This window comes from Mesoplodon densirostris, chromosome 2 (genome assembly GCF_025265405.1).
Source record: "Mesoplodon densirostris isolate mMesDen1 chromosome 2, mMesDen1 primary haplotype, whole genome shotgun sequence".
In the NCBI taxonomy this organism is placed as follows: Eukaryota; Metazoa; Chordata; class Mammalia; order Artiodactyla; family Ziphiidae; genus Mesoplodon; species Mesoplodon densirostris.
The window spans coordinates 187,478,320-187,505,287 of record NC_082662.1 but is presented as its reverse complement, the minus strand read 5'-3'; the positions used below and the strand labels follow the sequence as shown (position 1 = coordinate 187,505,287).

At 35.4% G+C, this 26,968-nt stretch overlaps 1 protein-coding gene across 5 annotated transcripts in view; it reads left to right on the top strand.

The window, feature by feature from the left end:
• The window catches only part of KCNT2 (potassium sodium-activated channel subfamily T member 2), a 358,057-nt gene that overhangs the window by 90,195 nt on the left and 240,894 nt on the right, over positions 1-26,968 (top strand). For all 5 annotated transcript variants that reach the window (XM_060091451.1, XM_060091450.1, XM_060091453.1 and 2 more), the window contains 2 exons: positions 10,998-11,077; positions 13,282-13,381. In XM_060091451.1, the coding sequence (XP_059947434.1) occupies positions 10,998-11,077; positions 13,282-13,381 (180 nt within the window). The remainder of the gene's footprint in view (positions 1-10,997; positions 11,078-13,281; positions 13,382-26,968) is intronic.

Genomic DNA, 26,968 nt, shown 5'->3' with positions numbered 1-26,968 from the left:
TGTACCTGCCATTTCTTATATCAGAAAAGGCCTTGGGTGTGTCTCTCTCCTTCCATCCAAGCTTGCCAACCCTATTCACTCTGACTCCATAACAAATTCCTTCTTCTGTTATAGATTTGAGTCATCTACTTTTTTGGTAGAGTATGGAAATTATTTCTCACGTAGCACCCCAGAGTTCCTCTCACCCCCAGTTTTTATAAATATAACATAGTTAAGATTTTTTTTGTATCCCCAGAATTAGTTTAGTTGTAATTTTTAGTTTGTGTAACACCCCATATTTTGCTATGGACACACTCTCATTTAATTCATCTATTCATTCTTTCCTTCATTTATTCATAATTTATATATATATATATATATATATATATATATATATATATATATATATACACATACCTATGGATACTCAAAGAACTAATACTTTATTAATAACTTACAACTAGCTCTGCATTCCTCCACTCTTCCCTGCTCCCTCCTGGAGGTCATCACTCTCCTTATTTTGGCTTTTCTTTTCCTTTTAACAAATATAGTTTAACAGATGTTATGTGTATCCCTAAACAAGTTATTGTTTGGTCTTAGATACTCTTGAACTTGACAAAGTGGGCACCATGCTACATGTAGTCGTCTCAGACTTGCATCTTTCATTCAACATCTGGTTACCAAGATCCATTCATATTATTGCATACTTCATTAATTTTTACTGCAATACTCCATTGTAAAAATATACCAGATTTGCCTATTTCCCTGTAAGTGGATATTTGAGTTATTTCTGATTTTTCTCTGTGCTTTCATGAACAGTGTTTTTTGGAACATTCTTGTACATGCATCCTCATGTATGTGTGTAAGTTTCTCTCTGGCATTTATCTAGGAGTGGAATGGTTGAATTGTAAATATGTGAATATTCTATTTTATTAGATAACACCAAATTGTTTACAAAAGTGATTGCACCAATTTATACTCCATCCACAATTAAGAAATCCTTTGATTTACCTTCTCTCTCACATTTGGCATTATTATGCTTCTTGATTTTTTCCAATTAAATGGATATAAAATATTATCTCAATAGACTCTTTTTTTGCATTTTCCTGAGTACTGATAAGGTTGAACATTTCCTCCTTGGTTTATTAGCCAATATAGTTCCTCTTATGTTAGATGCCATTTCACATCTTTTGACTACATGTTTATTTTCTTAGTGATTTAGGAATTCTTTATATACTTTTGATTTTTAACTTTTACTGGTTTTGCATCCACATATCTTCTCCTAGCTGTGAGCTTGCTTTCCACTGCCTTTAAAATTTAAATTTAAAACTTATAAACTGAGCTGTGGGAATTTCCTGAGCCCATCAGTTATTTATTGGTTTATACTATGTTTCCAGGCAAAACCTCTTTTATAATTTTCTTTTTTTTCTTTTTCTATCTAAAGTACTGTTTGACTATTCAAATGTCAAAAAAAGTATTTACCATTATTTTTTAATAAGAGTTTAAAAGTTTCCTTAATCTATGTAAAGGTGATTTAATCCATATGGTGTGAGATGGGGGTCCAATTTCATTTTTTTTTTCCTATTTGGATAACTATTTAAAAAATCAATTTATTGGAAGTTCCTCTTTTTCCTATTGACCTGTCATACTCTTTTTGTTACATAATAATATTCAATATATGCATGAGTCAATTTCTTGACTGTTTTATTCCACTAATCAATTTTTCTTTCTCTGTGCGATACTTATAATCTTTTAGTTACTGTAGGATCATAAGTCTTGATATCAGGTAGGGAAAATATCTACTCTTTATTCTTCTTCACAAATGTCTTATTTAGTTTAATCTTTCACCCTCTATAGAATCAGCTTATCAAGTTCCACAACATTGCCTATGTGAGTTTGATTGGAATTTTATAGAACCTTTATTTTATAATATAAATACCAAATTGTTTTCCAAAGCATTTGGGACAACTTAAATTATGCTGGTAATTAATAAGAAGCCCTTATTAGAGGAGATACTGTTAGAGTACAATTTTCAAAAGGTTAAAAGATCATATCCCTCATCCAAATATGAAATGAAAACTTGTCAAAACTTATATTCAACTCATTGATTAAGGAGGGAAACAGTACTAATTTAAAACTGGTCGAGTATTGAAGAAGCTAGGTGTTTCCAGGCAATGTCAAAATAAGGTGGTTGGGTTAGCAGCCCCACCTCCAGAAGTCCTATGGGGCCATGTGCATTAACCTTTGGAGCTTTCCCTTTTGTTGGGTGGAGATTCTTTGCGTGTCTACTTGACACAACTTTGCTTACTAAGATCTGTTCCTCCACAGTTGTAAAAATACACAGAAAATACAAAGTCAAGGCCAGCATTTTATTAAAAGAACATCTAGTAATCTCTTTTGCCTACTTCCAACTTTTGGATAATTTTCCTGACAAAACTGACAGCAAATGTTTCTGTAGTGTAACAGTTTCACATTTTAACTCTATCATTGTCTACCTTCTTGGACAGTTTGGGGAAAAAGTATTGGGAAAGTACTCTGAGAGAAACTTATTTGACTGTTATAATAAGATGATAAACACATTTTTAGATTACTGCTATGTTATTTGTCATATACATAGGTTTAAATTGATTTGACATTTAGATATTATGTTATTTAGTAAAAATATAGACAATATATTTATTATTTATTAGAAAAATGCATGATTTTTTCTTATTTTTTTCATAATAAACCAACAAAACTAAAAATCCATTTATGTATATAAGAGAATTGTGAAAAAATGGTGCATTGTTAACATAGAGGAATATATAGAAGAGTACCATGCAGTGTTAAAAATGACAATCTAGGCCTGCATCTTCTATGATTGAGTAAAAATAATTACGTTATAAATCAGCAGGTGTAGGATAATTTCCTTTATACTGTTGTTTAAATAATTGATATGTCACCAGATGCTTATAAATGAAGTAAAACTAAGTTTATTTAAACTCCCTGAAGTTAGTAAGCATTAGCAATGCTTCAGAAGATGATGTTACAAGTAAGATATTTATTAGGATTTGGAATAAGGGCTCAAGTGGTGGCAGAGGGAATCTTTCATGGTGAAAAAGGATAAGTCACTTAGCATTGGCAGACACAGCAAAGTGAGGGTTTTGAACTCTTAGTGAGTAATAAGTAACAAGACAATGCAAGTCTTAATGTCTTATAAATAAGTGATGTGTTTGCCTAGGTAAATGGACTGTTGTCCCCAATAAATTGATCTGTAGGAGTTTTCTGGAGTAAACAGTGAAGTTATTTATTGCCTTATATCTTCATTTTTCCTAAGCAAATATATCTTGGAGGAATCAATTACATCAAATTGGCATCAGTGATCCACAGTTTTTGTTTTTCACTTTATAAGTGTTTATTCTAGGAAAATTTTTAAGCTACCAACATACCAGAAAAAAGTTATTTGCCATTGTCCAGTTGTTTGTCTCACGTAGAAAGTATCTTCTTTAATTTTCATAACCTGTTAATGGAAATAATATCCACATTTTACAGAGAATAAAAGTTAGGAAATCTGATAATCAGATGCATATCATCTGATTCCAAAGTCTGTGCTCTTATCCCTCTTAGCTCTTATACTACACTACAAAATAAACAAATAAATGAACATACCAACAAACTATTGTGGAGAAAAATTCAGTTTCTCTAGAAAACCCATTAGATTTATTGTAATATTTATTGAGTGAAATTCTATTTGTGACTGTTTCCCTCTCTTTCTCCAAATTGTGGGACCATGTCTTTAACTGTATTCAACCCAGTATGATTTATCTATTAAAATCATATATGTTACTTAAGTAAGAATATTAAGTAATAAAATAAATCCTAAAGAAATGTGTGTCCCCAGTGAGCTGTGCCTATTACTGATCTATGACTTTTGAGGTACAGAATGGGAGAGGGCTTGCAGAACTGATTTAAAATCTTATGACATTGGTGCAAAGAATTCAATAAAACTAAAAGGTGCTTCTTTCATTGCATATGGAAGTCTTTGTGTAATTTCCAGTTTCATACTAACAACTAGTATCTGTTGACCATGCCCTGACTATTTGAGACCCAATAGCTCCCTCCCCCCAAACACACACATTTCTTCCCAAACTGGGCTTTGCTGTTTAATCATGCGGCCCATTCCTAACAATCCTGGGCTGTGGGAGCATCATTATATTTTTCCTTCAAGGCTTTAAAATGACTGGTGCAAAAGTCCAATCTGAGTTAGAAATTACATGGTGTCTTCTATCCTCTTCTTATCTTATATGCATACAGAAAAAGCAAAGAGGATTTACATGTTGTAGTTGTTATGAGTTTTGATTGGGAGGCCGTTAGGCTTGTGGTGAGGCCATGCTACCTGTAGTCGTTATTATGTAAGCTTATCTGCCTTCCTGTGGCTAACAGTTTTATACTTTATGAATGTATGTTTACATTTATGCATGTTCATATATTTGTGTATATATGTATATATTTTTATACCCTGTATGCATATGTATATATACCTACTTGATCCAGACCTGCCCCCCACCATGCAGTTGGGCCAGGGTATGAAGAAGCAAAATCTCTTCGCAATTTAAGGATAAAAAAGTGTATCTTTATACCTAAATAAAGCTAAATACTTATCCTAGATTTCTTTATATTTTGCTTCCTGTGCATAGGTTTAAGTTAAATTGGTATTGCTTAAATTTAATTATTTTTGGAAAAATGGGGAAGTACAGAGAGTAGGTCCTGAAAATGAACATTGACATGAAGACATGAGTTTTCAAACTGAAGAGAGACTTGAATAAAAAAGTACTCCTGGGTGGACTTCTAACTTGTTTTCCCATGGAAACCACAAATCTGTGTATTTCCAGCTACTAGCAAGCTGTGATTTCCAAGGGGTGACAAAAGCATAAATGTTATTATTGAGGGGTATCAGCATTATCCAGAATGAAAGAAAATTGATGAGTGATTAGCACCCCAGGATCTTTCCTCATTACCATTACATCTATCTATCTATCTGTCTATCTATCTATCATCTATCATCACTATATAAAAATATATATCTATTTAAACACATATATGTACATGTACTATATAAAAACATATCTATGAAAACATATATATGTGTATATATATGTATATATATATATACATATGCATATAATAATAGCTGGTTTCCCTTTCTGAAAATGACATTATTTTTAAAATGCAGAGAATGCTATTGAAAGTCTCCAGAATTAATCTCTGCCTCCTTATAAGATGTTACCAACTAAAAGAGGTGGGAAAGTTAGGCTTGCATAATTATGAAAAGATAAGATGGGCAAAAAGATATTGGGAAATGCTTTAGGAGGGACTCCAAAGTATTTAAAATGAGCTTATTTTTTGTGCATGTAGTAAAGATTGGAAGCCAGGTAGAAGGCCTTTGGAAGCACTTGAGCATGAACTGGTGAAACTAATTTTTTAAAATGAAAAATTAATGGTAGGCTTATTTTTAAATTTTTTTTACAAGGTTCCACTTGAATGGTAACTCTGTTAAATAATTTAGTTACCTGAAGTTAAGAGTGAATATTTGGAAATGGATAGGAACCTGGTTTAGAGCCAATAATCAAAGGGCAGTATTAAACAAACACTACTCAGTACCCCTGTGTGGGTTTGGTGTTTGCAGTGCTCTTTTGTAACTCTTTGCAGGTGACCTAGAACTCTCCTAATAATGAAGAACTAACTTGATGAGGAGGCAGGAAGCAAGAAGTAGTAACAGAAAGACCAGTGTCCCAATTCTGTCTCAGTACTAGCTATACATTTGGACAAGTCGCTAAAATTATATGAATTAAAGTTTTTTCTCTACAAAATAAAGTTGATGGTGACCTTACCCAAGTCATAGCAACACTGTAAAAATTAAATCAATTAACAGTAGTGGATTTTTTTCTAAATGTTCATTAAATCATGGGGAGATGGTGCAAATAAACAAACACATCCAAGTTAATAAAATTGAAAAGAAAAACTGCAGGATATGATCGTTAATCACAAGGTAGACCAAGTTGGAGTAAGAGCTTACGAGGATTCAGCTCACCACAAACCCAAGTTTTGCATCCTCAAAATAGTTATAACCTAAGGAAAGGAAGATGACTTTATCTATTCCACTACACTATCGACTCAGAGTCCTTAAGGTTTGTACCAAAGAAAGAACTGGGGACCTTCATTCAGGCATTGAACAGGAATAGGTCCCTAATAGGTCTCAAGTAACTTAAGAGATACTTAAGACATAAGAATGAACAATATGGTCCCCAACCTCATGGAGCTTACAGTCTAATGGACTTACTTCATATGACTAAGAAGTGCTACTGTCACCATCATAAAGTATGATTGGAAGGGAAGAACACCAGTTAGACCAGAAAGTCCAGGTAGATATTGCCTTGTTTGAATGAGTGTAATAATAGAAAAACTGGTACCTGGACTCCATGACCAATATCACAGCATCAGAGGAAGGCAGAAGGGAAAAGCACCAAGTGGACACAGAGGAAGAATTTTCGTTTGGTAATGATCTGTATGTAGCATAATTTCCAAAAGAGAATATCTGCAAAACTTTGGCACCCTAAACAGAGTCCAAGGCATTATTAGAGCAAAAAAAAAAAAAAAAAAAAAAAAAAGTGTTTCTGAAAGAATGGTGCACTGACAACCTGGGTCAGAATTATTTTTGGTATTTTAAAGAAAGTAAACAAGAATTTTAAGACTGAAACGAGGAAATTGCCTTTTAACAAGATCCTGCATAATTTTTATGCTAAATTCAAGTAACCAGAGCAATGGAAAATGGGAAAAAAATAAAACATTTTAATCAGTATTAAGGCAGTTGATACTGTTAAGACAAATTGATGATGGTTATAAAAAAATCTCTATATACTTAAAATTGTTCCAGAGAATAAAATATCTGGAAAGTTTTTCAGTCTGTATTTGAAGATATTAGAATAATCTAAAGGTAATAGCACATCAATCTTAGTTATGAGCATGGAAGAAAAGCTCCTAAAATATAGGAAAACGAATCCAGCAGTAAATTACATGAATAGTTCACTATTACAAAAACAACTTATTCCACAATTGAAAAAAATAATTGCCTAATAGAAAAACTATTAAAATAATTTACCAAATCAATAAATCAAGAGAAAAACAAAAATGTACCATCAACTAATAGATTCAAGACAGGTTTTTTTTTAACATCAACATTCATTCATTCCTGTTATGAGTTTTAGTAAAACATAAGTATTTATTGCAATCTCATGGTCAACAATATAATTACTGCTAAAGCACTAGAAGCCTTCTAAGAATGCACACCATGGTTATTTGGTTATTATTTTTTTCATCAAAAAGTTCTAGTCAATGTAATAAGACTAGAACAATAAAATGGGAATACAAATATTGGAGATTTCCAGATGACATGATTGTCTGCCTAGAAAATTCAGAAAATAAACCTGAACAATATCACTACCTATGAGAGAGTTCAACATGGTAGTCAATTACAGTATCAAAAACAAAAGTTAAAGGTTGGAACAAAACACTTTTATAATAGCAAACAAAATTATAGGATCTGCCCAAATAAAAAAATAAAACATTGTTGACCAACATAAAAATAATGTTATTAACCAATGGTAACATATGTCAGTAAGAACAGATATGGCCTAATAAGGATTGCAACTCCACTTTATTTCTTATTAAATACACCCATTTCCACTATTATATTGGGATAAATGTGACAAAATGATCTTAATTTTATTTTGAGTACAAACATGTGGAAAAATGACATTTTAAGGAGTGATGAGGGCAGATTTTCCCTTATGTATTGTTCAAAACCATATAGTTTGAGTCCACTAAAATGACCTCCTGGATGGAGGTAAATTCAGATCAAGTTAGATGGGAGGAGACAGGCCATAAAAGAGGAAGGAAGGAAGAGAAGAAGGAAAGAGGAAGATCAGAAGAGAGGAAGGAAGGAAGGAGGGAAGAAAAGGAGGAAGGAAGGAAGGAAAGGCACATTTAAATCTGGAAAGGGAAAAGCACATTTAAATCTGGAAAGGGAAAAACTAAAATCATGAAAAAAATTGGGAAAGATAAAAAGTAAACACTGTCCTAAATCCCTGAGTACTAGAGAACTTTATGGTGCTGGAGAGTTCCTGAAAGTGTACAGTACACTAAATGGCCTTGATTCCCAAAGAGTTGCCGTTGGATAAAATAAAAGAAAAATCCACTCCATATTATAAATAGTAAACCCAAAGGACATTTTTTTGTACCTGATAAAAGACATGGGTCAAAAAGCATTTTGATTATTTTTTGTTTGTTTTTTTCATTTTAGCTTTGAAAAGCATTTGTATAAATTTATGCTTTAATATCATCCATGGTCCTCAGTGATATTGACTTGGAAAGATCGCTAGATTAATTAAGAGTTTTGGGCTTCCCTGGTGGCCCAGTGGTTAAGAATCTGCCTGGGCCAATACAGGGGACACGGGTTCGAACCCTAGTCCGGGAAGATCCCACATGCAGTGGGGCAACTAAGCCCATGCGCCACCACTACTGGACCTGTGCTCTAGAGCCCGCAAGTCACAACTGCTGAGCCCATGTGCCACAACTACTGAGCCCACGCACCTAGAGCCTGTGCTCCACAACAAGAGAAGCCGCCACAATGAGAAGCCCACGCACCACAATGAAGATTAGCCCCCGCTCGCCGCAACTAGAGAAAGCCAGCATGCAGCAACAAAGATCCAACACAGCCAAAAAAATAAAATAAAATAAAATAATAAAAAAAGAAAGTTTTACTTCACACGATATTATAATTAAAATGGAATTTTGAAGTCATTTAATGAGAGACCTCACACTATGCAAAATTGCTTTTACCTCAGGAAAAAAATCCAGTCACTTGCAAGCTCTTATCTAGTCTTTGGCACATTTATATAGATTGGCGAGTTCTCCACTTTATAATGATGGCCATTTCAAACTCGGGTAATATCATTCATAATCTCATATTTTTCTATAATTAATCCTATACAATAGAGCATCATATTATGAATCATCTCATTTTAATAGTGATGGTCACTTCAGTATTTAAAGACAGCCATTTTGTTAGTGTGTATTCTTCATATTTAGATTAAACATTTCTAGTTCCTTAAACTTGTCATCCAATGAAATACTTTCCAGATCCCTCATTTTTTGCTTCAGGCTTTAGATGATCTCATTTTAGTTGAAAAATTCACCTCTATTATATACCCAGTACTGTACTCCTGATATTAACTGAAGAATGGACTCATATTTTTATAAATTTGATAATTCTAGGAAGCAAATCTACATGACCTTTGCTTTATTACTTGTGTAGTAGCCATATGTCCTCTCTAATTTGCTTTTGTATCCATAGCAAATATGAACTAATTTAGCTTGATGTCAGTGTTACAGTTGCTTTATTTAAAATAAAGTCCTTTTCATTTGATAAACAAGGGAAACAGAGCCAATCATGGCTTTCCAAGATACTAGTGGAATTGTGAGACTGCATGTGTGTGCATGTACTTTTATAGAATGTGAGTGTGAAAGTTTGCATATATGTGAAGTGGTGTGTGCATGCACACAGGCATGCATATAGAGGTGTTCTGCTAGAAGATATTGTTGCAATTTTCATGGCTTCTTGTTAAAGAAATTAACAAGTAAAGAGAATCATGATTTATGTGTTGATTTTTGTGATTTTACATATAAAGTAAAAAAGGACAGTAAATGACAAAATGACGCAAAGAAAAGAAAAAAATGTTTATGGGTGAGGATATTTTCTTTAGGAATAAGAGAAAAAGAGCAATTCAAGTCTTCTAGAAGGTATAACAGATAAAACTTGCTTTGCAATTGATAACAAAAGCTCTTTTGTTTTTATGGTCTAAGAGATTGCTTTTAAAATATTCATGGATCTTCTTGAACATGCAGCTTAGAATTTAGGAGTGAAATATTTCTGTAGTACATGTCAATTATTTTTTCTCCAGTTTTATCTCTTTTGTGTACTCCTGCAAAACAAAAAAAACAAAAAACTATCTTATTTATATAGATTACATTATCAAAATTTTGTCACATAAGGAAAAATGAAATTATGTCTGTTGTTTGTGTAAGCATTAAAATGTTTTCTTATTTTTTTTTTTTTTTGGAATCCTAACCTATAATAAATATGTTTGAGACTATTTAACTAAGAAAATTTCAGATGATGATTATTCACAAGTCACCATGCACTGAACACAATGTTTCTTTTCACTCAGTATTTTGAAAATATTATTTAAGCCCTATCACATAAGAGAAGTTTGCTAGAATTTAGGGAGAAAGTAAATGCATTTATTAGAATGCTATTATGTTTTAGAATGTTGGTATCAGTTTATACTAGATTAAATGTAGAATATCCAGTCCCTTAATTGATTTGTCTGGTTTGCAACTTCTCTATGGTGACTTTAACATTCCACTTGAACTACCACTCCTTTGTTGATCCATATATATTTTAATATGAGCTAGATAAATAAAAAGGTAAAGTGTTCCATACGTGTTGTCACAAATAGTCTCAAGATAAAGTGAAGACTTGCTAAAAATAGATTTTCAGGCCCAGTCCCTTAAGTTTCAGATACAGTAGATCTGGAGTGGTTAGTTCAACCTGAATTTTTTAAGCATGCAGTTGATTCTGATGACAGGAAAACGAATTAGGAAAATGCTCATAAAAAATTATTCCAAAAACACATATGAAAGACTTTTGCATTATTGTTGTTTGAAATCACCCATACCACTCATCATATCCACTGATACAAATAATCAAATCAACTACATATGATATTTGAACTGACTATATCTTTAAAATTTGAAAGTGACTGCTTCTCTCAAAAATAAAAAATCAGCATTTTACTCAATTCTCCTTTTCTGTGGTGGGGATTCACTCAAAGTATACAATGTATCACATCAAATAATTTATTTTTATTTTCTTATATATTAGTCTTTAGATTAATTATGTTTTTATTTTTTGTTTGCAGGGTGCAAGTTGAATTTTATATGAATGAAAACACATTTAAAGAGAGACTAAAGTTATTTTTTATCAAAAACCAGAGATCAAGTAAGTCTTTCATTTTATTCCCCTGTCTATATATTTGTATATATGTTTACCTTAAAAAATTCCAGCTTTGCAATCCTTTTGCAAAATATCTTTTATAGAGAGAAGTAAAATTGATAGTCTTATCTGCCAGGCATTAAAGCTTAGAAAACAATAGATGTTACATCTGGTGGTGTCAAGTCAAGGTTTCTTGACTATTTTACTTCTCAAAATCCCACATCAGTAAGTAGACTTCTGAGTGGACCATTTGGATTGGTAGGAACATTGAGGAAAATCATTTAAGTGAGGGTTCCATATTTTAACTGGGAGGGATACCAAAACTTGTTGTGAGAAGACTCTGGTGATTCCAAGTGACCATAATGGGGAATACTTTTCTAGTTTAGTGATTTAGTAGGGAAGAGTTTCCCCATCACACCTAATTACAAGAAACATGTAGGGTGTTCCGAAAGGTACAGATTACTAGCATCCTCCCCGGGAGATTTAAAAGCAGGATGTATAGAGCTAAGCTCAGCATATAACATCCCAGGGATCCTTATCATCAAAAAGAAACCTGGGAAACATTGGAACTTCAAGGAGGCATGAAATTAGCATAGCCACTGACCTCCTAAGCCTGTTCAGGGTTGAAGTGCCAGTCATACTTGTCTCTCCCTAGTACCATGTACTTTGAAAAAGCCATAAATAATGAACCAATATGCAGTTTTTTCATGTGATTATTGCTTAAGATGTCAAGAAGCATTGGAGAGGTCTACATTAGATTGGGGTAGACTTTGCTCTCTTTGAATTTTGACCTCTGAATCCTCCTGGGGTGGTCTAAAGTAAGTTGTGCTTCTATAGTGTTCATAGAAACTTGAGTTGTGAGCTGTTACCCAAATACTGACTCCAGGGAATATTTCAGTCTGTAAGGCACACAGGCTAGAGAACCTTAATGGCTGGTTAGTTTTAGGATTAGGCTAATAATAACTAATGCTTCTCTAATCCAGTTGTCTTGAATTCCCAAGGTGGTCCCACCAATAGATGTTACCTGGAGAGGCCACATCATTTGCATAGAATGTTTCCTTTATTTTAAAATTAATTTTACTAAAAATTTTCTTTCTCCAGGCCAGAAGGAATAGATGTATTATTTGAATACTTCAACAACAGCCAGCTTTGACTAAGCTGTCATTTGAGGAGATCAGTTCTATAAACCCAGGGCAATTTCATTAAGTTTAGAAGACTTTATAAAGAAGCTAACCCATAAGTACCTAGCATTTTAGTAGGAAAACCCAGGAAAAATTGCACAATTAATAAGCATTAACCATTTACTGTTAAGAAATGTTACCTCAGGTACACTCACTTATAGCAGAGTAAAAACAAAATGGCATTTCATTTCCAGATTTTATTGAGAATTAATTTTAGGAGGCCCTCAAAATGTTATTCACAATCTGTGAATCAGTTACCACCTGATAATTGCAGGAAAGGTAATGCTTCTATTAATCAGACTTTAAACACACTTTGCTTAATATTAATTACTCTTCTTCATCATCAAGTATTATAGGCTGCATAACTGTGAATGACACAAAGATACATACATGGCAGTCTTAATTCCCACAAAAAAAATTTTAAGATATCACTGGTATTTAAACCTAAAGTAAAAAGTTGGTGGAGTCTCAAAAATGTGTCTGCTTGTGTGTGTGTGTGCTTCTGTATTTCCCAACATATGCTATGAGGATTTCTCTATAATTATATAATTACTAATTAACTGTATAATACATAATTATTTACATGATTATAATTCTCTACAATCAAACCTACAAGGTGCTCAGAAGATACAAGATTTATAACTTATCCTGTGAATTTGTAAGCAGCTAGATTTTCTGGTTAGTTAAAATTTATTCCAAAATTCATGGATCTATAAAATGCTTAAACTTCTAAGCATATTTGAACCAATCTTGATTGGACATGATTTTTGTGGCTTCTGAATGCTCAAATGTAGATTTACTCTTAGGGTATAATATTCACTGTCATTTGCGGTTCATACATTCTGTCATTCTCATTTTTTGTTTCAATATTTAGACACCTAGAACTTCAGAGTGAGTAAGCAATTATGATATTGTAGATTCTAAACACAATTTGAGTGCTGTACTTAAAGCTGGTAGTTTTGACAATTCTTTTTAGTCTTTTGTGGACTGAGTTCAAATGAAAATCCAATTTTTGTTGTTTGTTTAAAGGTCTAAGAATACGTCTGTTCAATTTTTCTCTCAAATTATTAAGCTGCTTTTTGTACATAATCCGAGTGCTACTAGAAAACCCTTCACAAGGAAATGAATGGTAAGGTATCTTTATCTGATTTTCTACAATATTCTTTTGATTAGTTTAAATTGTATTATAAGTTTTGAGGTAAAACTGGTAAAAATAACATTATATTAGTTTCAGGTGTACAACATAATAATTTGATCTTTGTATACAAGAGAAAGTGATCACCACCATAAGTCTAGTTACCATACGTCACCATACAATCCATCCCCTTTACCCATTTTACCCCATTCTCTTCCTTTTTCTCTGTAACCTACAATCTATGAGTTTTGTTTTGTTAGCATGTTTTGTTTTTTTTATGTTCTACATATAAGTGAAATCATATGGTATTTGTCTTTCTCTGTCTGACTTATTTTTCTTAGCATAATGCCCTCTAGGTCCAACCATGTTGTCACAAATGTCAAGATTTCCTTCTTTTTATGGCTGAATAACACATTTCATTGTGGGTGTGTATATATACATACATACCACAACTTCTTTATTCATATATCCATCAAAAAACACTTAGGTTGTTTCCATATCTTAGCTATTGTGAACACTACTGCAATGAATATAGGGGTGTGTGTTTATCTTTTTGAATTAGAGTTTTGGGAGATTTTTATGGGATAAATACCCAGAAGTAGAATAGCTGGATTATATGGTAGTTTTATTTTTAATTTTTTGAGGAACCACCATACTGTTTTCCATAGTGGTTGCACCAACTTACATTCTCACCAATAGTGAGAAGATTTCCTTTTCTCTGAAACCTCTTCAACATTTTTTATTTATTTTCTTTTTAATAATGGCCATTCTAACAGGTGGGAGGTGATATCTCATTGTGATTTTGATTCGCATTTTCCTAATAATTAGTAATGTTGAGAACATTTTCATGTACCAGTTGGACATCTGTATGTCTTCTTTGGAAAAATGTCTATCTGGATCCTATGACCATTTTTATTCCTTTTTTTTTTTTTTTTTTGCTGTCGATTTGAATACGTTCTTTAATATTTAGGATATTAACTCCTTATCAGATATATGATTTGCAAATATTTTTCCCATTTTAGGTTGCCTTTTTATTTATTTTTTTTCTTTTTGCGGTATGTGGGCCTCTCACTGTTGTGGCCTCTCCCGTTGCGGAGCACAGGCTCCGGATGCGCAGGCCCAGCGACCATGGCTCACGGGCCCAGCCGCTCTGCGGCATATGGGATCCTCCCAGACCGGGGCACGAACCCGTATCCCCTGCATCGGCAGGCGGACTCTTAACCACTGCGCCACCAGGGAGGCCCTGCCTTTTTATTTTATTGATGGTATCCTTTCCTGTGCAGAAGCTTTTTAGTTTGAAATAGTCCCACTTGTTTATTTTTGCTTTTGTTGCCTTTGCTTTTGGTGTCAGATTCAAACCATCATCACCAAGGCCTAGGTCAAGGGACTTACCACCTATGTTTTCTGCTAGGAGTCTTAAGGTTTCAGGTCTTACATTCAAGTCTTTAATCCATTTTGGATTAATTTTTATGTATTGTGTAAGAGAGTGGTCTACTTTCTTTTTTTTTTTTTTTTTACATTTTATTGGAGTATAATTGCTTTACAATGGTGTGTTAGTTTCTGCTTTATAACAAAGTGAATCAGTTATACATATACATATGTCCCCAGATCTCTTCCCTCTCGCGTCTCTCTCCTTTCCCACCCTCCCTACCCCACCCGTCTAGGTGGACACAAAGCACTGAGATGATCTCCCTGTGCTATGCGGCTGCTTCCCACTAGCTATCTATTTTACATTTGGTAGTGTATATATGTCCATGCCACTCTCTCACCTTGACACAGCTTACCCTTCCCCCTCCTCATATCCTCAAGTCCATTCTCTAGTAGGTAGGCATCTTTATTCCCGACTTACCCCTAGGTTCTTCATGACATATTTTTTTCTTAAATTCCATATATATGTGTTAGCATACAGTATTTGTCTTTCTCTTTCTGACTTACTTCACTCTGTATGACAGACTCTAGGTCTATCCACCTCATTACAAATAGCTCAATTTCATTTCTTTTTATGGTTGAGTAATATTCCATTGTATATATGTGCCACATATTCTTTATCCATTCATCCGATGATGGACACTTAGGTGGTTTCCATCTCTGGGCTATTGTAAATAGAGCTGCAATGAACATTTTGGTACATGACTATTTTTGAATTATGGTTTTCTCAGGGTATATACCCAGTAGTGGGATTGCTGGGTCATATGGTAGTTCTATTTGTAGTTTTTTAAGGAACCTCCATACTGTTCTCCATAGTGGCTGTACCAATTCACATTCCCACCAGCAGTGCAAGAGTGTTCCCTTTTCTCCACAACCTCTCCAGCATTTATTGTTTGTAGATTTTTTGATGATGGCCATTCTGACTGGTGTGAGATGATATCTCATTGTAGTTTTGATTTGCATTTCTCTAATGATTAATGATGTTGAGCATTTTTTCATGTGTTTGTTGGCAGTCTGTATATCTTCTTTGGAGAAATGTCTATTTAAGTCTTCTGCCCATTTTTGGATTGGGCTCTTTGTTGTTTTGTTATTGAGCTGCATGAGCTGGTTGTAAATTTTGGAGATTAATCCTTTGTCAGTTGCTTCATTTGCAAATATTTTTTCCCATTCTGAGGGTTGCCTTTTGGTCTTCTTTATGGTTTCCTTTGTTGTGCAAAAGCTTTGCAGTTTCATTAGGTCCATTTGTTTATTTTTCTTTTTATTTCTATTTCTCTAGGAGGTGGGTCAAAAAGGATCTTGCTGTGATTTATGTCTTAGAGTGTTCTGCCTATGTTTGCCTCTAAGAGTTTGATAGTGTCTGGCCTTACATTTAGGTCTTTAGTCCATTTTGAGCTTATTTTTGTGTATGGTGTTAGGGAGTGATCTAATCTCATACTTTTACATGTCCCTGTCCAGTTTTCCCAGAACCACTTATTGCAGAGGCTGTCCTTTCTCCACTGTACATTCCTGCCTCCTTTATCAAAGATAAGGTGACCATATGTCCGTGGGTTTATCTCTGGGCTTTCTATCCTGTTCCATTGATCTATATTTCTGTTTTTGTGCCAATACCATACTGGCTTGATTACTGTAGCTTTGTAGTGTAGTCTGAAGTCAGGGAGCCTGATTCCTCCAGCTCCGTTTTTCGTTCTGAAGATTGCTTTGGCTACTCGGAGTCTTTTGTGTTTCCATACACATTGTGAAATTTTTTGTTCTAGTTCTGAGAAAAATGCCAGTGGTAGTTTGATAGGGATTGCATTGAATCTGTTGATTGCTTTGGGTAATAGAATAATTTTCACAATGTTATTTCTTCCAATCCAGGAACATGGTCTATCTCTCCAACTATTTGTATCATGTTTAATTTCTTTCATCAGTGTCTTATAATTTTCTGCATACAGGTCTTTTGTCTCCTTAGGTAGGTTTATTCCAAATATTTTATTTTTTTGTTGCAATGGGAAATGGGAGTGTTTTCTTGATTTCAGTTTCAGATATTTTATCATTAGTGTATAGGAATGCCAGAGATTTCTGTGCATTAATTTTGTATCCTGCTACTTTACCAAATTCATTAATTAGCTCTAGTCATTTTCTGGTAGCATCTTTAGGATTCTCTATGTATAGAATCATGTCATCTGCAAACAGTGACAGCTTTACTTCTTCTTTTCCCATTTGGATTCCTTTTATTTCCTTTTCTTCTCTGATTTCTGTGGCTAAAACTTCCAAAACTATGTTGAATAAGAGTGGTGAGAGTGGGCAACCTTGTCTTGTTCCTGATCTTAGTGGAAATGCTTTCAGTTATTCACCATTGAGGACGATGTTGGCTGTGGGTTTGTCATATATGGCCTTTATTATGTTGAGGAAAGTTCCCTCTATGCCTACTTTCTGCAGGGTTTTTATCATAAATGGGTGTTGAATTTTGTCGAAAGCTTTCTCTGTATCTATTGAGATGACCATATGGTTTTTCTCCTTCAATTTGTTAATATGGTGTATCACATTGATTGATTAGCTTATATTGAAGAATCCTTGCATTAATAGAATAAACCCCTCTTGATCATGGTGTATGATCCTTTTAATGTGCTGTTGGATTCTGTTTGCTAATATTTTGTTGAGGATTTTTGCATCTATGTTCATCAGTGATATTGGCCTGTAGTTTTATTTTTTTGTGACATCCGTCTGCTTTTGGTATCAGGGTGATGGTGGCCTCGTAGAATGAGTTTGGGAGTGTTCCTCTCTCTGCTATATTTTGGAAGAGTTTGAGAAGGATAGGTGTTAGCTCTTCTCTAAATGTTTGATAGAATTAGCCTGTGAAGCCATCTGGTCCTGGGCTTTTGTTTGTTGGAAGATTTTTAATCACAGTTTCAATTTCAGTGCTTGTGATTGGTATGTTCATATTTTCTATTTCTTCCTGACTCAGTCTTGGCATGTTGTGCATTTCTAAGAATTTGTCCATTTCTTCCAGGTTGTCCATTTTATTGGCATAGAGTTGCTTGTAGTAATCTCTCATGATCTTTTGTATTTCTACAGTGTAAGTTGTTACTTCTCCTTTTTCAATTCTAATTCTATTGATTTGCATCTTCTCCCCTTTTTTCTTGATGAATCTGGCTAATGGTTTATCAATTTTGTTTATCTCCTCAAAGAACTGGCTTTTAGTTTTATTGATCTTTACTATCGTTTCCTTCATTTCTTTTTCATTTATTTCTGAGCTGATCTTTATTATTTCTTTCCTTCTGCTAACTTTGGGTTTCTTTGTTGTTGTTGTTCTTTCTCTAATTGTTTTAGGTGTAAGTTTAGGTTGTTTATTTGAGATATTTCTTCTCTCTTATGGTAGTACTCTATTGCTATAAACTTCCCTCTTAGAACTGCTTTTGCTGCATCCCATAGGTTTTTGGTCATTGTGTTTTCATTGTCATTTGTTTCTAGGTATTTTTTGATTTCCTCCTTGATTTCTTCAGTGATCTCTTGGTTATGAAGTAGTGTATTGTTTAGCCTCCTTGCGTTTGTATTTTTTACAGATTTTTTCCTGTAATTTATATCCAGTCTCATAGTGTTGTGGTCAGAAAAGATACTTGATATGATTTCAATTTTCTTAAATTTGCCAAGGCTTGATTTGTGACCCAAGATATGATCTATCCTGGAGAATGTTCCATGAGCACTTGAGAAGAATGTGTATTCTGTTGTTTTTGGATGGAATGTCCTATAAATGTCAATTAAGTCCTCTTGTTTAATGTATCATTTAAAGCTTTTGTTTCCTTATTTATTTTCATTTTGGATGATCTGTCCATTGGTGAAAGTGGGGTGTTAAAGTCCCCTACTATGATTGTGTTACTGTTGATTTCCCCTTTTATGGCTGTTAGTATTTGCCTTATATATTGAGGTGCTCCTATGTTGGGTGCATAAATATTTACAATTGTTATATCTTCTTGGATTGATCTCTTGATCATTTGTGGTTTCATTCTTTGTCTCTTGTAAAAGTTTTTGTTTTAAAGTCTATTTTGTCTGATATGAGAATTGCTACTCCTGCTTTCTTTTCCTTCCCCTCACTTTCAGTCTGTATGTGTCCCTAGGTCTGAAGTGGCTCTCTTGTAGACAGTGTATATACAGGTCTTGTTTTTGTATCCATTCAGCCAGTCTGTGTCTTTCAGTGGGAGCATTTAATCCATTTTCATTTAAGGTAAATATCAATATGTATGTTCCTTTTCCCATTTTCTTAATTGTTTTGGGTTTGTTATTGTAGGTCTTTTCCTTCTCTTGTGTTTCTTGCCTAGAGAAGTTCCTTTACCATTGGTTGTAAAGCTGGTTTTGCGGTGCTGAACTCTCTCAGCTTTTGCTTGTCTGTAAAGGTTTTAATTTCTCCATCAAGTCTGAATGAGATCTTTGCTGTGTAGATTAATCTTGGTTGTAGGTTTTTCTCCTTCATCACTTTAAATATGTCCTGCCACTCCCTTCTGGTTTGCAGAGTTTCTGCTGAAAGATCAGCTGTTAACCTTATGGGGATCCTCTTGTATATTATTTGTTGTTTTCCTCTTGTTGCTTTTAATATGTTTTCTTTGTGTTTAATATTTGATAGTTTGATTAATATGTGTCTTGGCATGTTTCTTGTTGGATTCATCCTGTATGGGATTCTGTGCTTCATGGACTTGATTGATTATTTACTTTCCCATATTAGGGAAGTTTTCAACTATAATCTCTTCAAATATTTTCTCAGTTCCTGTCTTTTTTTCTTCCTCTGTGACCTCTATAATTCGAATGTTGGTACTTTTAATGTTGTCCCAGAGGTCTCTGAGATTGTCCTCAATTCTTTTCATTCTTTTTCCTTTATTCTGCTCTGCTGTAGTTATTTCCACTAGTTTATCTTCCAGGTCACTTATCCATTCTTCTGCTGCAGGTATTCTTCTGTTGACTTCTTCTAGAGAATTTTTAATTTCATTTATTGTGTTGTTCATCATTGTCTGTTTGCTCTTTAGTTCTTCTAGCTACTTGTTTAACATTTCTTGGATTTTCTCCATTCTATTTCCAAGACTTTGGGTCATCTTTACTATCATTACTCTGAATTATTTTTCTGGTATACTGCCTGTTTCCTCTTCATTTATTAGGTCTGCTGGGTTTTTAGCTTGCTCTTTCGTCTGCTGTGTGTTTCTTTTTTTTCTCATTTTGCTTAACTTACTGTGTTTGGGGTGTCCTTTTCACAGGCTGCAGGTTCATAGTTCCCCTTGTTTTTGTTGTGTGCCCCCAGTGGCTAAGTTTGTTTCAATGTGTTTTGTAGGCTTCCTGTTGGAGGGGACTGGTGTCTGTGTTCTGGTGGATGAGGCTGGATCTTGTCTTTCTGGATTGTGGTACCACTTCCGGTGGAGTGTTTTGGGGTTTCTTTGACCTTATTATGATTTTAGGCAGCCTCTCTGCTAATAGGTGGGGTTGTGTTCCTTTACTGCTAATTGTTTGGCATTGGGTGTCCAGCACTGTAGGTTGCTGGTGGTTGAGTGTTTCTTGGTCTTAGTGTTGGGATGGAAATCTGTGGGAGAGCTTTTGACATTTGATATTATGTGGAGGTCTCTGGTGTATCAATGTCCTGCACTCGGCTCTCCCACCTTAGAGTCACAGGCTTGACACCTGGCCGGAGCACCAGATGCTGTCAGCCACATACCTCAGAAGAAAAGTGAGAAAAAAATTAAGAAAGTAAAAACTAAAATAGAATAAAATAAAATAATGTTATTAAAATAAAAAATAAAAAAAAATATTAAAAAAATTAAAAAGCATTAAAAAAGGGGAAAAAAAGAAGGAAAAAAGAAGAGAGCAACAAAACCAAAAAACAAACCCACCAATGATAAAAAGCACTAAAAACTACTAAAACCATCCAACCAACAAAAAAAAGGACAGATAGAACCCTAGGATAAATGGTAAAACAAAGCTATACAGGCACAATCACACAAAGAAGCATACACATATGCCCTCACAAAAAGAGAAAAAGAAAAAATATATATATAAACAAAAAAAGGTCAAGAGCAACCAAATCATTAAACAAATCTACCAATGATAATAAACTCTAAATACTAAACTAATATAAACATAAAATCTGAAAGAAATTAGATGCAGAAAGCAAATCTCAAGTGTACAGTTGCTCCCAAATTCCAGCATCTCAATTTTGGAATTATTTGTTGTCTATTCAGGTGTTCCAGAGATGCAGAGTACATCAAGTTGATTGTAGAGATTTAATCCACTGCTCTTGAGGCTGCTGGGAGAGATTTCCCTTTTCTCTGTTCTCACAGCTCCCGAGGTTCAGCTTTGGATTTGGCTCCTCCTCTGCATATAGGTCCCCCTCTCATGTCTGTTTTTCACCCAGGCAGGAGGGGGATAAAGGAGCGGCTGATTAGGGGACTGTGGCTCACTCAGGCTGGGGGAGGTATGGGTACAGAATGCGGGGCGAGCCTGTGGCGGCAGAGGCTGGCGTGATGTTTCAACAGCCTTAGGCGTGCCATGCGTTCTCCGGGAGAATTTATCCCTGGATCATGGGACCCTGGCAGTGGTGTGCTGCACAGGCTCCTGGGAGGGGAGGTGTAGATAGTGACCTGTGCTCGCACATAGGCTTCTTGGTGGTGGCAGCAGCAGCCTTAGCATTTCATGCCCATCTCTGGTTTCTGAGCTGATAGCCGCAGCTTGCGACTGTCTCTGGAACTCCTTCAGGCAGTGCTCTGAATCTCCTCTCCTCGCACACCCTGGAACAATGGTCTCTTTCCTCTTAGACAGTTCAGACTTTTTCCCGGACTCCCTCTCAGCTAGCTGTGGTGCACTAGCCCCTTCAGTCTGTGTTTAAGCCGCCAACTGCAGTCCTCTCCCTGGGATATGACCTCCGAAGCCAGAGCCTCAGCTCCCAGTCCCCACCTCACCCCAGCGGGTAAGCAAACAAGCGTTTCAGGCTGGTGAGTGCTGGTTGGCACCGATCCTCTGTGCAGGAATCTCTCCACCTTGCCCTTTGCACCCCTGTTGCTGTGCTCCCCTCCGTGGCTCTGAAGCTTCCCCCCTGCCAACCCTCATCTCTGCCAGTGAAGGGGCTTCCTAGTGTGTGGAAACCTTTCCTCCTTCACAGCTCCCTCCCACTGGTGCAGGTCCCATCCCTATTCTTTTTTCTCTGTTTTTTTTTTTTTTCCTTTTTTCTCATGCCCTACCGAGGTACGTGGGGAGTTTCCTGCATTTTGGGAAGTCTGAGGTCTTCTGCCAGCGTTCATTAGGTGTTCTGTAGGAGCTGTTCCACATGTAGATGTATTTCTGATGTATTTGTGGGGAGGAAGGTGATCTCCACGTCTTACTCCTCTGCCATCTTGAAGGTCTCTCCTGATGTGGTTAATGTTAATGAGATGTTGATCCACTCTGCATCTCTGGAATAAATCCCACTTGATCATGATGTGTGATCCTTTTTAATGTATTGTCGAATTTGGTTTTCTAATATTTTGTTGAGGGTTTTTGCATCAATATTTATCAGGGATATTGGCCTGTAATTTTCTTTTTGTGTGGTTTTCTTGTCTGGTTTCATTATCAGGGTTTCAGTCCTCTAAAATTGAGTTTGGAAACATTCCCTCCTCTTCAATTTTTGGAAGAATTTTAGCCAGCTAGTTTTCAAACCTTCTTTGAATATTTGGAAGTATTCTTCAGTATAACCAGCTGGTGGTAGACTTTTGTTTGTTAGGGATTTTTAAATTACTATTTAGATCTCCTTACTAGTAGTCAGTCTATTCAGATTTTTTATTTCTATATGATTCAGTCTTGGAAGACTTCATATTTCAAAGAATTTATTCATTTCTTCTAAGTTGTCCAGTTTGGCACATAATTGTTCATAGTAATCTCTTACGATCTTTTGTATTTCTGTGGTATCATTTGTAATACCTCTCTCATTTTAGGTTTTACTTATCTGAGCCTGCTCCCTTTTTTTCTTGGTAAGTCTAGTGAAAGGTTTGTCAATTTTGTTTATCTTTTCAAAGCACCAGCTCTTGGTTTTATTTGTCTTTCCTAATGTTTTCTAAGTCTTTATTTCATTTATTTCTACTCTGATCTTTATTATTTCCCCCACCCCCCTTTTTTTTTTACTAATGTTTCCCTTCATTTTTTCTGGTTCTTTTAGGTATAAAGTTAGATTGTGTATTTTGATTTTTTCTTGTTCCTTGAGGTAGCCCCGTGTCTGTAGGAACTTGCCTCTTAGAACAGCTTTTGCTGCATTCCATAGGTTTTGGAATGCTGTGTTGCCATTTTCATCTCACAATAATTTTTTTTCCTCTTTGATTTCTTTTTTGACCCATTGGTTGTTTAGTAGCATGTCTTTTTATTTTGATGTATTTGTGATTTATCCAGTTTTTTCCTAAAATTGACTTTTAGTTTCATACTATGTGGTAAGAAAAGATTCTTGGTATAGTTTCAATCTTCTGATATGTTTTGTGATCTATCATGTGTCCTATCTTGGAGAATGTTCATGTGCACTTGAACATGTATATTCTGCTGAATCTGGATGGAATGTCCTGTATGTGTGTATTAAATCCATCTGATCTAATGTGTCATTTAAGCCTAATGTGTCTTTATTTTCTCTCTGAATGGTCAATCCATTGATGTAAGTATGGTGTTGCAGTCAATTTCTCCCTTTAGATTTCTTGATATTTGCTTTATATATTTAGGTGCTCCTAAGTTGGATATATATATATTTACAAATGTTATATCATTCTGCTGGATTGAAGTAAATGAGTGGAAAAGTTCTGTGTGTGTCCTTACATCTGAAATAACTCTCTTGAGGCAACATATAGATGAGTTTTTTTTTTTAATCCATTCAACCACTGTATGTATTTTGATTAGAGAAGTTATTCTATTTACATTTAAAGTAATTATTGATAGGTATGTACTTATTACCATTTTATTACTTATTTTCTGGCTATTTTTGTAGTTTGTCTCTGCTCCTTTCTTCTTCTCTTGCTCCTTTCCCTTGTGCTTTGATGACTTTCTTAGTGTTATGTTTAGATTTCTTCTTTATTATTTTTGTGTACCTACTGAAGGTTTTTGCTTTGTGATTAACATGATGTTCACATATAACAGCCTATATATATAGCAGTCTCTTTTAAATTGAGAGCAAGTTAGGTTTGAACATATTCTAAAAACTCTACATTTTTACCACTGCCATCCACGTTTTATGTTTTTGATAGCATATTTTTCATTTTTAAATTTTATGTGTCATAACTAATTATTGTAGTTACAGTTAATTTTACTACTTTTTTCTTTTAACCTTAATAATAGCTTAATAAATGGTCAGTCCACTAGTTTTACTGTGAATTTACCTTTACCAGTGAAATTTTTACTTTCTTTTGTTTACTTGTTACTAGTTATATCTTTTCTTTCTTTCTTTTTTTTTTTTTTTTTTTTTTTGCTGTATGCAGCCTCTCACTGTTGTGGCCTCTCCTGTTGCAGAGCACAGGCTCCAGACGTGCAGGCTCAGCGGCCATGGCTCACGGGCCCAGCCGCTCCGTGGCCTGTGGGATCTTCCTGGACCGGGACACGAACCCATGTCCCCTGCATCGGCAGGTGGACTCTCAACCACTGTGCCACCAGGGAAGCCCCTAGTTAGTGCCTTTTCTTTTCAGCTTAAGGAAGTCCCTTTAATATTTCTTTTTAGGGTGGTTTAGGGATGATAAAATCCTTTAGCTTTTGCTCAGCTGGAAAATTCTTTATCTCCCTTTGGATTCTGAATGATAACCTTGCCAAGAAGAGTATTCTTGGTTGGAAGATTTTTCTTTTCAGCAATTTGAATCTATCATGCCACTCTCTTCTGGTCTGCAAAGCTTCTCTTGAAAATAAGCTGGTAGTCTTATGGAGGTTCCCTTGCACATAAAAAGTTGTTTTCCTCTTGCTGCTTTTAATATTCTCTCTTTAACTTTTGACATTTTTATTGTAATGTGTCTCTCTCTGGGTTTGTCTTATTTGTAACTCTCTTGTCTTCCTGGACCTAGATGTCTGTTTCTTTCCCTAGGTTAGGAAAAATTTCAGCCATTATTTCTTTGCATAAACTTTCTGCCCCTTTTCTCTCTCTCTCTTCCTTTTTTGTCATCCCTATCATGTGTATATTAGTCTGTTTGATGGTGTCCCGTAAATCCCTTAAGCTGGCTTCACTCTTTGTCATTTTTTTTTCTTTTTGCTGCTTTTACTGAATGAATTCCATTATCCTGTCTTTGAGTTTGTTTCTTTTTTTCTTCTGCTTGATCTAGTGAACCCTTTTACTGCATTTTTTCAGTTCAGTTATTATATTCTTCAGCTCTCTGACTTTAGTTTGGTACTTTCTTATATTTTCTATCTCTTTGCTGAAGTCCTCACTGTATTCATCTGTTCTTCTCTCAAGTTTGGTGAGCATTTTTATGACCATTATTTTGAACTCTATATCAGGTAAATTACTTATCTCCATTTCATTAAGGATTTTTTTTAACCTTGCTCTTTCTTTTGAAACATATTCTCCATTTCCTCATTTTGCTTGCCTCTCTGTGTTTCTATGTATTAGGCGAAAGAGGATACCTCACCCAGTCTCAAAGGAGTTCTATTGTGTGAGCAGTGAACATTATTGTTTGACCTTGCCCTAGCTCTTGGTGGTCTCTCAAATTTTTGTAATTGTTTAAGCAGTGTGGTTTATTCTTGATAAGTTCCAGTTTTTGAGGTTGGGCTAAGCCCTATCAGTGTTCAAAGGTAGGGATCTCAGTCAGCCCCTAGTTTCAGACTGATTTGAAGCCAGACTCTCAGGCAGCAGCTTTAAAGTATGTAAATATATATAGTCTGGTGGGACCACTGTTGTTATCTTTACTGACCTCCAAACCAGGTAATTTGGAGGTGACAGTTGCAAAAGTCAGGGCTGTAGATGAGTGTATATGCTCCTTTCTTGGAGGTATTGGTGAGCTGTAGCAAGGCCTGGGAGGGTGCAAAGATGACATTCCCCTAGCCTAGGTTCCCTGAGAGCTCCTCTGTAACCCCTAGATGTGTGAAAAGCCTGAAGCTACTCCTTGCACTGAGGCTCTAGGACAAGAAAATGGGCCTTTTTTAGTGGAGAACTGGGGGTGTGTTTCAGTCTGCTATGTCATGGGGGTGGTAGCCTGCCAAGAGCTGTGATGCCTAATTGTTTCAGTCTCCTGAGGCCCAGAAATGCAGGCCTCCTTGGCCACCAGGACCAGGTACTCAAGGGGCATCACCTGTATTGATGGTCTGCACCCACGGGCTTCATTGGGGGCACAAAATAGTGTGGGTTATGCTAGCAAGGAGAGGGAACACAAAAATGGCATCCACCAGTGCCTCTGTTTCCTGACGATCTCCAAAGAGACCCCTGTGCCCCTGGAAGTTGTTTTAAGATTGGCTAATGAATCTTCTGCCTATGTGGTCTAGGTGTTTTTCAAACTGCTGCCTTTTCTCTGAGTCTTAGGGTGAGTTAGTCTGCATGTGAGCCCTTTAAGAGCAGACTTCTAGTACCCCACAGCATTTTTGGGTCTCCTGAACCTAAGTCCTACTGGTGTTCAAAGCTAGTGGTTTTCTGGGCTAATTTCTCCAGGTCCCAAGTGTTGGGTGTCTGTGTGGGGAACAGACTCCCCGTTTCTCAGGGAGAAGCTCTGTATTGTGAGATTCCTCCCGTCCATGGGTCACTGTGTCAGAGATGGGGTTTTTGATGAGACTGAATCTCTGCCTCTCTTATGTGTCTCATTGTGGCCCTTTTATCCCTTGTTGTGGAGAAACTCTTCTGCTAGTTTTCAGGTCTTTTTCAGAGGGAATTGATCCATATGTAGCAATAGATTTGGTGTGTCCGTGGGAGGAGGTGTGTTCAGGATCTTTCTACACTGCCATTTTGAATCGCCTCCTGAATTGTAGTATGATTTTAAAGAATGTTGTATAGAATTTATTTCTTCAAGGACATTTTAGGTGTTTGTCACAATTAAATCGATCTGGTTTTCAGTTAATACATCACTGTAATATTTGTAGTTTCTTTGAAAACATCTCTTATTTCATTTATCTATTTGTCTAATGCTAATACTTGACACCTACCTATGCAATTTTTATTGCTAGTCAAAGTACTCTATTTAATTGTTTGAAATGAATCAGTCTCTTTAAAGACCCAAATACTTTTCT